Source organism: Acanthopagrus latus, chromosome 4 (assembly GCF_904848185.1).
Source record: "Acanthopagrus latus isolate v.2019 chromosome 4, fAcaLat1.1, whole genome shotgun sequence".
NCBI lineage: Eukaryota > Metazoa > Chordata > Actinopteri > Spariformes > Sparidae > Acanthopagrus > Acanthopagrus latus.
In genome coordinates this window covers 22,723,620-22,735,133 of record NC_051042.1, presented here as the reverse complement: position 1 = coordinate 22,735,133, position 11,514 = coordinate 22,723,620, and the positions used below count along the sequence as shown (strand labels likewise).

Genomic DNA, 11,514 nt, shown 5'->3' with positions numbered 1-11,514 from the left:
CCTTTAGAAATAAACATTAAATAAATAGCAGCAGCAGTAAAAGTAGTAGAAGCAGCAGTAGCAAAAATATCCAGTAAAATGTCCCTGAAGGGCCACCGTATAGTGTGCGCAGTGAACGAGTAGTTGCTAAGCAACCAGAGACACATCGTCTCTGTGTGACAATGGCTGGAAGAAGTTGTGTTAAAAATGTCCGTCCGCCTCAGCCCGTCGTCTCGCAGGTTAGTAGCGTCTTTTTTTTTTTTTTTTTGATATTTTGAATCTCTCAAAGGTTATATCAGTACTGTTTGTTTGCTATCCGTAAAGTATTACATCCAATTATTTGTTTCCAACAGGTGAAGTCGCTCACCTTCGTCAACAAACATCAACGCAAGCTAACGTTAATTAGGTTGCTTCCTCAAACATTGTGCTCTGTTAGGTCTCTCTCTTCCAAAACATGTGCACACCTAGCTGGAGATAGAGACAATAATATGTGGTATTATGAATATTTTAGGTATATCATAAGTTATTACAACGTTTAAGTGAGTGGGTGGTTGAATAATATCAAGCTTATCCCATTTGCTTGTGTTCTATTTTTAATCTGTTACAACCTGCTTTTATTCAGTACTGCTGTACTTATTTTACCTTTCAATACAAGATGCTGTGCCTATAATGCAGAGAAAATGTGAAACTGTATATCACATCATCTGTTGTTGATCTAAGCCAAGTCAATTTTATTCATGTAGCCCACATTCTTACAGGTGTTCTTGTGTGGTTTGTCACTAGACATCAACAATCAATGGATTACTTAAGCCTGGGTGTCAATATAGTACCACTTTCTATTGAGGTTCTGTCTACAATGAACATATATGCCTTTCAGTTAATCAGAAAGATCCATCCAACTCTCCGACATTGTTTGACCACTTACCTGATCACTAAACTTACATGAGAACAGACTGATACTGGTTCTTTAAGGCCTGCAAAAATAGTGTTATTTAAGAATTTAAAAAATCAGATTATGACTTAATAAGTGATTGTTATTTTCCAACACGAATACAAAACATCCCTTAAATGAAATTTTTAAAGAATTGTGACCAAGTTACGACGTTTTCTGCAAAACTTGTCAGGGCTCCCATGTGGATAAACTGGCCGTACAACAGTTTCAGTAGTGCTTAGGTAAAAAAGAGGTGAAACACAAATTATTTGGTATCATATCCAATCTCAAAAAAAGGAAATTTGACCTTCAGGAATGATTGTCACAAAGTCTACTGCTTTGTCTTGTTCAGCCCAAGAAACGGCTGTCCTCTTCCAGTAAGGCTGAGAAGTCGAAGAGGGCTGAAGAGCGAGCGCAATTCAAATCAGCTTCTGCTCCAGCAAAAAAGGACACAGATGACCTGTTTGCTAAGGAAGAACAATACAAGTAAGGCTCTTTTTTTCTCATATTACTTCTTTGGATAGGGCGGCTGTAGCTCAGCGGGTAGAGCAGGTCGACTCGGGATCGGAAGTTCACTGGTTCAAATCCCAGCTCCGGGCAGGGCTGAGCTGCATGTCGAAGTGTCCTTGAGCGAGATACTGAACCCCACATTGCTCACTAGTGAGGGCCCTGCGATGAGCTGGCGACTTATCCAGGGAGTAACCTGCCCTCAACCTGAGACAAGGCTGGGATTGGCTCCAGCAGCAACACCCCGCAACCCCATGGAAAGGGATAAGCGGTGCGGACAATGACATGACTTCTTTGGATGTCCCCTTCTGATTAATTTCAGTGTAACAGGTTTATTAACTTCTAATGAGAATAGCATTCTAAGACTTTTTTTGGGGACTTTAGAAAATTGACTGGGTTGCACTAAATGTGTTTTCCTCTTTTACACTGGTTAAACTCTATTTGACCCCTTACACAAACGTACAATTAATCACTTTATTTCATTAAAATACCTACCATAGCCATAATACCACCTAAGAGACTCAATATGCCAAAAAATGTAAAAGACACTCAATAATGCTGTAAAAATCACATCAAGGAAGGTGGATGTAGTGTATTTATTGCAGTTTAGTGACACAAGAGTCTTTGTTCATGTAAAAATTTGGCATGTAATGTCACTGTTCTCTGTTTTATTTCCTTCAGACTCATGAATGCAGAGCTGGAAGCCAAAACAGCAGATCTAGTGAGGCAAGCAGAGCAACTTATGGTGAGTTGTCAACATGGTAGTATATATTAGCCTGACAAATATTGTCTTGAATAAAGACTTGTGAAGTAATCATTTGTGTGTATTTGATTTTAGAGAGAACACAGTGAAGTTCTGTCAAAACCTTTATCCACCGTCCAGTTCACCGACATCGAGGATGAAGAGAATTCAAGGTAAGAAATATCTGAGTTTCATGCATGTCACAGAAATAATTACTTTCCAGTGGTTCATTTTCTTGTGTCTAGTTCACACAGAGCAATCAAATATTTGTTAATTGAAAGAGTGTGAACCATATCAACAAAAATCCCCCATTTCTTTCATTCTTTATCTATGAATGTATGCATCTCTTCACCTACAGGATAATAAAGTCTCGCCAGGCCACTGTACAGGATCCCAGTGTAAAGGTAGACATTTTTCTCAATAGACTCTAGTTCACAGTCTTCAGATACAGTCGGGTAATGCTGCACGTCTTCAAAACAACACGTTGTTTCTAATCACCATCTCTTTTCTCAGGCGCTGACCAAAAAAAGGGGAACATCAACATCAGAACAGATGGGTACTGGAAAACAAGGGAAAGAGCCCCCATGGAAAACACAGTGAGTTTGATTGTGTATTACTTTTTTTACAGCAATGTGCAAGTATGTCTGTCAGCGACATAATAACACTGTGCAGGTCACACATTTGTTCAATCTTTCTGCATTATCATTCTTCACAAAGTTTTTATATTATTGCTTGATTTCAGAACTCCAAAGGTGTCTCATGCGGATGATTCAGAAGCTGTAGAAGACTCGGCTGACTTTTTCCTGGCAAAGACGATACGTAGCATGGAGGAGAAGATGAACAACACAGTCACTCATGAGAATGTTGAGGATGATACTGGAGAATATGTAGGATCAGGTGAGGATTATGTTACTTTTAATATTTATTAAATGTACGTTTATTTGTCTGTTTGCAAAACCCGACTGTTTCAGTTAGTTCAGTGAAGACATTTTGTCAGAGTGAGACTCTCTGTGTTAGCTCCTGTGTTACATTAATCCTTGTTTCTGTGTTTTGGGGTTAATATGGGGTTTTCTATTAGGAAACCTTGCCACTTATAAATAAACATTTAATCATTCAATATGTCACTCAGAACTCGTGATTATATTGGTAGGTTGTTTTTTCTTTTGTGGGCTTAATTCTTATTGTGTTGTCTGCTCTAACTTGTTAAGGCATTTCAGACGCTCAGATAAGAGTTTTGAAGGCAAAACTACGGATTATGCAGGAGGAACTGGATCAACTCACAAATGAATATTATAAGAAGGTACTGTAAGGTTTGATTGAACTAGAACTGCTAGTGACCCGGTGTATCAGCAGAGGGAGACAGAATTCAGCTCAGCAGCTGTGAAACGTCCAGTGATGGCGAGAGGGCGATAATAACAAGATTGACACACATCATACCACAACACAAACCACTGATGGTCGCATTGTAGTTTCATCGGTTTATTGATTTTAAAATTCAGTCTAGACATACTGCAGGACAAACACTTAAACACACAAAACAAACAACAACAGAAAAATGTTAGTAACACAAAAGAAGAGAAGTTACACATAATGTATTACATTACCAGGCATTGACATACCTCGTTCAGGCAGGTTGCCAGAGAGAGTCCACCTCTGTTTGACAAAATAAATCAAATTTTCTCTAGTATTCGTTCAGCGACATATCAATGTTGCGATCCTCTCAGATTTCTAGAGCTGCAGCAGCAGTTTCCTGTCTAGCAGTGTAGATAGAGAGATGGCTGTGCTTCTCATCCTTCACTTTCCCCAAGTCAACTGCAAATTCTAATTACAAACTCCCTCTATTGTGGTTGGAGGAGCCGGGGCAACTCAGTATTAAAAACAAAGACCAAACAGAACAAAACAAAACAAAACAAAATCTTTTTGTGACCTATGACATTGTAAAAATTGGTAAGACAGAGTTCCTTGATCTTTTGAACATTTCATCTAGAGAATTTAAATACCTTTGCCAAGCATTTCTTGAACTACTGTGAATATTTTCAGCACAGGTTGTTCTCACTTTTCCGCGTCATTTTCAACAGATGACTTTGAAATCAAATAGTGATAAATTACACTGTTTCTGCAGGATGATGAAAACGCCAAGCTCAGTGCAAAAATTAAAGAGCTTGAGGAGGATCGAGCCAGGCTGCAGAAAACAACGAGCATCCAGCAGACACAGATTGAGAAGCACAGAGCGTTAGCAGAGGAGTCTGGCAAAAAATGTGTCGGTCTTCAAGTGCAAGTGTCTGCTTTACACAAGGTCTGAGAGCATTTTCAAGTCCGAGATATAAACACTTCACATTTCTAATAACAAAACGTAAAATGTGACACCATCTCACATTACTCATGTGTGATTACCTCGTGGCTGTGCTCTTTGTAGGAAATAGAGAACCTGAATAGATCTCACAAACAAGCAGCAGCCGTCCATGGCTCTGTGGAGGTCCGTCTGAACAGAGCCTTGGAGGAGGTGGAGAGGTTAAAGACTCAACTGAGCAAGATGAAGCAGACGAACAAGGTAAGCAAATTACAGTGCTGTCACTCCTCATGTACAGGTATACTATTAATTTAATTACTGTAATTACTGTAAATTTTCAAGTATAGAAATAAATTAGAAAGCAAACATTTAAAAAAAAAAAGGTTTTGTGTTAACGAGAAACTCTTGCCAAAAAGCAACCTAGGCTTTATTTGTGAATGCACATGAGTCAAACCTTAGTGTAAATGTATAATTAAGACAAAAGAGGCACTTTTAAGATTTACCGTAGTTTTGTTTTCAGGCAAAAAACCCTTAAGACCCTTTTAAAACCCTAAGAAGAAGGTGACCTAACAGAAAGGAGAGTAATGGTGGACCTCCTACCTGTTAGGTCACACTCTGGGATTGACACTTGACACGTCTGCCATGACGGCAGGGTGCCAGAAATGCTACTGCTAAAGTGAATTGTCCAAAAACTCTCTTTTTAGTAAACTCTGTGTACACAAACCATGTTTTCAATGCTCGTGTTCATGTGTAGAGACCCTGGTGATACTATGAGCAAAGTTTCATGTTGTGCCGAGCCTTGCCTCTGTACTCCACTGAAAATTAGCTTGCCCAAAAACGAAACTACGGTAAATCTTTCGTCATGTGCCTCTTTCGTCTAAATTATGCTTTTACATGAAGGTTTGACTCATATACATTCACAAATAAAGCCTAGGTTGCTTTTTGGCGAGAGTTTCACCTTAATAATAATATGTCTGACAAATTGTCACCTTAACATGTAGAAATTAATGTAAAACAGATAACCAAGTTGAGCCTTAGCAACAGAAAAGTGTTTGGTTTTTTTTGTTGTGGTTTCATTCTTTGCTATCAAAATGTACAAAACATTTAATCAGCAGAGTGCTTCACTTCATTTTTTTGTCCTGAATAGAAGCTAGGGTCCAGAATTGCACATTGTTTCCAGAACATGGTTCTTGTTTAGCATTTTTCTGTTCTTACATGATGTATTTTATTAGCACATTTTAAAGGCAGATTTTCAATGCAGGAGTAATTTGTGGAATCAAAATAAAACCCAGAAATCTGAAATAATTTGATATATTAAGCAAATATGCATCAAGTAATACAAACGTAAATCTAACATGTAAAGACCAAAACTTGGACAAAAATATCATGTTTATAATAATGACAGAATGTAATCTTTATTTGAATATAAATGATATATTCCAGTTGTAGAGGACATAGCAGCAAAAGTGGACAGACACAGAGCTATAAAACTAGAGAGTTGCCACACAAATGTTGGGTTCTGCATAACGTCGACTAATTTCAGTCTTTCAAACTCAAACTCTTTCAAATAAGGACAAGATAAGCGAGGAACACCAGAGTAAAGAAAATCTACTTGCTGAAAACAAAATTCTGAAAAAACAGAAAGCCGAGCTCATCGTGGGTTTCAAGAAACAGCTCAGGCTGATTGACATTCTCAAAAGACAAAAGGTAAGTGTCTCTGTTGTACCCTGTTAATACAATCAACTGTGTGTTTAACCAAAATAATTAAGTAACTTTTGTTTTTTTTCAGATGCATTTTGAAGCTGCCAAGCTGCTGTCATTCACAGAAGACGAGTTCATGAAAGCTCTGGACTGGGGGAAGTCATAAATAAGTTGATTGATGGTGCCTCGATACATTTTAAAAGATATTTCTGTATGTAATTTGATTTATTATTATCACATTTAGCCACCACAGATCTTTTCTTTAATGATTTTAATCAAGATCCTGTCAGCACAGTTCTAATAAAAAGATGTCCTAAAATCATTGTGTTACTTAATGTCAAACAAGTCCTATCATAAAAACTACAAACTGAAGAACTCAACACTTATTTCACTGTCACCTGTAACTCTGCCATCTAGAGGCACAGTGTGCAACTTCAGGGGGAAACAAATCTAATCATCTCCCTCCCAGCTGTCTTCAGAGAAGATATCTGCCTGACGTGATTTAAAGTTTCTTCTGAAATCTTCATCAAAGTGCTCCAGGTCCTCTTCACGAAGTAAGCCCTGAGAACAGATATGTTCATGGTCATACAGTATACATGTTTGTTGTACAGAAGAAATGAACCTGTGTAAAATGATTCATGATTCATTTGCTGCCTCTTACTTTTGGAAGGTATCCAAGGAGCTTAGTCGCATGATGTTTAAGAAGTCGCTGCCTCTCTTCTTCAACTATCCGTCTACGCAGCGCCTCCCTCTCCTGTTCAATCGCTCTTTCTTTGGCCTCCAGTTCCTTGAAAAGATATCAGTGCATTATCAACGTAGGTCATTTAAAATGGGCATTACATTCAAAGAGTGTAGTGCAAGTATTTTAACTTCTGACAATAAAACCACACACTAGCACCACCTTATTCTGGATGTAATTCTGCACACAAAGTGAGTGGTTTGTACCATGTCAGCTTCATGTTGCCGTCTTCTGCCCTCTATCAGTTTCTCCACCTCGCGTTTGTGCTCGAGTTGCTTCATGCGTCGTTTCTGGGCATTCATCTGCTCTATCCGATCGTCCTCTGCGTACTTAGCCATCATCATTTTCCTGAAGGCCTCCTCTTCTTCTTTCTCTGCCTGCCTCCGCATCTCTTTGAAAGCCATCTGCTCTTGGCAAGTCTGCTGCATCATCAGTCTTTGTCGGATCTTCTTCTCCATCTCTTCCTGTTGGATGAAAGTTTTGAAATCTATTAAGATAATTCAGGTGCTCCAGAGCACACAGGACTGTGTTTGTTTCCTGTCTCAGGAGCTGCTGTTCTCTGAAGGCATAAAACTGCCTGCTAGTGACTAGAGCAGACAAAAGTCATTTTAGTTAATTAAGCATTATTACATGAGAGGGTGTGCTTTAATGTTATTTGTTGCAGGACAGTAATACAGTCAGGACTGAGGTGCTTGTGGTCTAGCAGCAATCTAGCAGCAACATAAATCATATTAATTATAACTATAATATTTATAACTAATTTAATCAAATGAATCACTTGATATAAATATGTTTTAAAGCTTCAAGTTCAAAGTTCAATTTATGAATTTCGATTAAAATGAACAAATATTCTATGCTGACAGAACTAGAGGTGAGATCAGTATAGGCCCACAGTGGTTCCTCATTTTTTTCTCATGAGAAGAAAAGATACAAAAAATACCCTCCACTGATTTTTTTTTTACAAATTGCACCTTGTGTATAACTATATGTATACTGACCTTTGCACCAAATCTGGCAGTTACAATGTTGTCATGGAAATGGCAGAGTAGTTTGTGATAATTTGAGATAATATGGTGTTGTGATAATTGGGATGTTCAAACTCAGATTGTTCAGAGTGGTAAAAGGATGCCCTACAGCACTGATTCCTCAAGCGTGAGCTGCGGCCCCCTAGTGGCGACTCAAAGATACTGCATATGGGCAGCAAAAGGTCATTTGTAATAAATTAAAAACACGTTTATAATGTTTCGCTTTGTAATTAAGCTTGAAAAGATCAATAATATTAATGATTAAATATTAACATTAGAAACTGAACAGAACAAATAAGGTGGTCAAATTACTTGTTATTCTTCACTGTTATTTTACATGATGTGGATGGATTATATGGACAATTTATGCTGTTGTGAAGGGGAGTGTTACACAGCAGATATCTCAGCCGTGATTGAAAAGTGATATTTAGTACTTACAATATCCCTCTGCCTGTTAGCCTCTTCTTGTTCTTCGAGGTAAAGTTCCTCACGGACTCGTTCCATCTCTTCACGCTGCTGCTGCTCCTTTTTAATCTTCTCAGACAGCTAGGGGAGGACAAAGAGGAGTCATTTCTGATGCCAGTACAGACTCATGTCATTGAATGAACAGACAGAAGTATGTGTGTTTTTTGAAAAAAAGTTCTCAACTATTTTACGAAGTTGCTCCTTTGCTTCGTCTCTCTCTCTCATCTTAGCCATTCTGGTCTCCTCCATGTGCTGCTGATGGCTTGCAAACTCCATGATGCGTCTGTTCTCAGCCTCCATCTGTTCTTGCTCCATGCGTCTCCATTCGGCCTGCTGTCTCTTGAATTCTTCAATGTGCTGCTGAGTGGCTCTGACCTTCTCCATTTTCAGCTGTCTCTCCCTTCAAGAAAACAACATCATTTTCCAATTAATCCATTATGCTTTGATGTTTTCTGTGGAGAAGATGGTTGCTAGTAGACACTTTATTTGACATGCAGACATACAATGGACTAGCAGTACTCAGCTGAATTTAAATCCACTGAATTCAAGTCAAGTTTTTGCTCACGCTAATATCCTGACTGTTATTTGAAGCGAGAAAAATATTCTTGTATGCATTGTGACTCACATTTGATCCTCCTCGTAAATCTTCCTGACAATCTCATCAACCATGAGCTTCTCTTTCAGGAACTCCTCGTATGCCTCTTGTCTCTTGCGCTCTCTCTCCATGAGCTGCTGCTCCAGCTCTCTCTGAAACTGCACCTGCTCCTCGAGGCGTTTCTGCTGCAGCTTCTGCTGCTCGACGGCTGTTCGCTCATTTTCGCTCCTCATCGTGCGAGCAAAGTCTGCCTCCTCACGCTAACCTCGGAGAAAAAACATACACAGCCTGTGTATAGCCCATTAATTACCACTTCAAATTGAAGTCTCATAAAGCTACACAGTTCCATATTAGAGGGAATAAGTATCTTTTTTCTTCCTACATTGGTGTAAGTGTAATTCTAAGTATTTACTTCTATATTTAATAACACTGGATGTCTGCCTGGTGACTCGTATGCAAAGAAGAGTGCTCACCATTGTCTCAAACCTCATAGCTTCCTGCTCAGCAATCTGTGCAGCTCTTTCCTTATTCAGATATGCAGACTTCAGCTTTGCCTCCAACTCTCGAAGCTCCATGCTGACAAGTATTTAAATAGACATTTAAAATTTATCATTTGTGATTAAAAGAGCACAGCAGAGAAATTTGACAAAAGCAAAAACATGTTGCATTTGTATATTAGAATAAACATTCAGTCATGATAATGTAGTGAGTGTGCGTACCTGTTCTCTTTAATATACTGCCTCATTTTCTCTTCTCTCTGCGTCTCATAGCTGATGCGAGCCAACTCCTTAGCCATTCTCTCCTCTTGTTCAAGTTGCTTTTCTCTGTTAATTCTCTCCTCTTCTGCCTACAAGGAAATAAAATGTATGATTATCTAAATCTGAGTGTAGGTAAGTCACAGGCAATACCTTGATGATACAGCATAGTGTTGTGCAAAACAATGCTTTTCAAAGTTTGGACCTAAACTGAGTGTGTTTTCTTACTAGTTTTAAATGGTGATTACCAATAAACTCAGAAATGATTATTGAAAAATAATTGAACAATCAAAAAAAAAAGAGTATTGCTCTTCCATAAAATTGGGTGTTGCTCTTATAATAAGAAAAAATACTGAATATCTGATTCAGACATCTGAGTCTCTATCTACATAGGTGATTTTTTAAATAACTTATTTTAGCAAAAGGAAAGGGCAGTTCAGTCTGATTATCAATATCATAAACTATCATTTGTTTGAGATTTACTCCATCTGTTGTTTTGAGGACATGGCAGCTAAGTCATCATATTGGGTTGAGCTTTGGTTCGGTGACAAGAATTTTGAACAAAACACAATTGAGAGTGGCACCTTGTTATCTGTCTAACATTACCGGAACAGCAGTGAAGCCTACCTTCAGCAGAGCGCTCTCCATCTCCCTCTCCTTGAGCTCCTGCTGCACCTGTCGCAGGTATCTCCTGTTCTCAAAGCTCTCCTCGTCCCGCAGACTGGCCTGCTGCCGCCTCTCTCGGTCTACCCGCCGGGCCTCCTCCTGTCTGTGCTGCTCCTGACTCTGCCGCTGAGACAGTAACCTCTGCCTCTGGGTCTGCTCCCAGTTTCGACTCTGTACCGACAAAACAGACACATGAGAGAACAGTGAGGACGCCATGAAATGTTGTGTTTACGGTGCGGTTACTAAGCTAACGCTGCTCTGTTATCAGTCGAGCTAACGTTAACGCTGACTCCGGTTTCGGAGGCTTTACCATGTTTGCGGTGCTTTCTGTCGAATTCCGCCTTTTGGACCTGACTCCTCTTAACTGCCGAGTTCTTAAACACGTTATTATTATTTAACTTGAAATACATTTAGAAGAAAAGTCGCCTTGAATGACCAACTCGCAGAAGTTAACCTGGGGCGTAACTAAGTGTACTCGATTGTTTGGCGTTTCGTTGTCCTGGGAACGCCGCGTGTCCGGTCACTCGGCCAATAGAAATGAGCCTTGACAATGACGTCAGGTCCGGGAAAATCTAAACGAGTCTCACTGTAGGAACATCTTTCCGGTGTTTCTACCACATGGGTACATTGTTAGTCAAGATTCTTGTTAGTTGTGTAGCCTATGATGTAACAAGAATTATAGATACAAGAATTTATGAAAGAAAACTACATAAATATAAAATTTACCATAAACGTGATAATGATAATACATTTAATTTGATAATGATAATAATAATAATAATAATAATAATAATAATAATAATAATAATAATAATAATAATAATAATACAAATGTTATTGGTATAATTATTGTTGTTGATGATATTATTATTATTATTATTATTATTATTATTATTAATAATAATAATAATAATAATAATAATATGAAAAAGAAGAATAATACAAATAATAATAATAAACATTCAATTGACATTCAATTAGGTGAAAAACAAACAAACACATAGAATAAAGTACAAAGAAAAAATCATGCACAAAAAGTAAGCAGGTTTAGATAAAATAAAGCATTTCCATTACTTTTTTTCAAGTAGTTTTAAAAGGCCAGGCTGTAGCCTCCAGTGG

At 38.3% G+C, this 11,514-nt stretch overlaps 2 protein-coding genes across 2 annotated transcripts; one reads left to right on the top strand and one right to left on the bottom strand.

Annotated features, from left to right (window-relative positions):
• Positions 1–73: 73 nt before the first annotated feature.
• Positions 74–6,469, top strand: tex9 (testis expressed 9). The gene is made up of 12 exons (XM_037095371.1): positions 74–218; positions 1,263–1,396; positions 2,099–2,162; positions 2,256–2,332; positions 2,518–2,563; positions 2,673–2,755; positions 2,902–3,056; positions 3,368–3,459; positions 4,282–4,455; positions 4,576–4,710; positions 6,022–6,156; positions 6,239–6,469. Exons 1-12 carry the CDS (start codon positions 162–164, stop codon positions 6,314–6,316), a joined length of 1,230 nt encoding a protein of 409 aa, XP_036951266.1. The 5' UTR covers positions 74–161; the 3' UTR covers positions 6,317–6,469.
• On the bottom strand, positions 6,200–10,914 carry mns1 (meiosis-specific nuclear structural 1). Its single transcript, XM_037095369.1, has 10 exons — positions 10,706–10,914; positions 10,357–10,566; positions 9,694–9,821; positions 9,448–9,550; positions 9,005–9,234; positions 8,563–8,779; positions 8,353–8,460; positions 7,096–7,353; positions 6,812–6,937; positions 6,200–6,711 (listed from the first exon to the last, which is right to left on the bottom strand). Exons 1-10 carry the CDS (start codon positions 10,706–10,708, stop codon positions 6,601–6,603), a joined length of 1,494 nt encoding a protein of 497 aa, XP_036951264.1. The 5' UTR covers positions 10,709–10,914; the 3' UTR covers positions 6,200–6,600.
• Positions 10,915–11,514: the final 600 nt, after the last annotated feature.

Bases quoted from the DNA above. Each gene is read 5' to 3' on its own strand.
- tex9 (XM_037095371.1), top strand. From the start codon at position 162: ATGGCTGGAAGAAGTTGTGTTAAAAATGTCCGTCCGCCTCAGCCCGTC. The intron at 2,333-2,517 runs GTAAGAAATATC...CTTCACCTACAG, and splicing joins GAGGATGAAGAGAATTCAAG to GATAATAAAGTCTCGCCAGG. The intron at 2,756-2,901 runs GTGAGTTTGATT...GCTTGATTTCAG, and splicing joins GAGCCCCCATGGAAAACACA to AACTCCAAAGGTGTCTCATG.
- mns1 (XM_037095369.1), bottom strand. The intron at 9,822-10,356 runs GTAGGCTTCACT...ATTTCCTTGTAG, and splicing joins TGGAGAGCGCTCTGCTGAAG to GCAGAAGAGGAGAGAATTAA. The intron at 8,780-9,004 runs GTGAGTCACAAT...GTTTTCTTGAAG, and splicing joins ATTTACGAGGAGGATCAAAT to GGAGAGACAGCTGAAAATGG.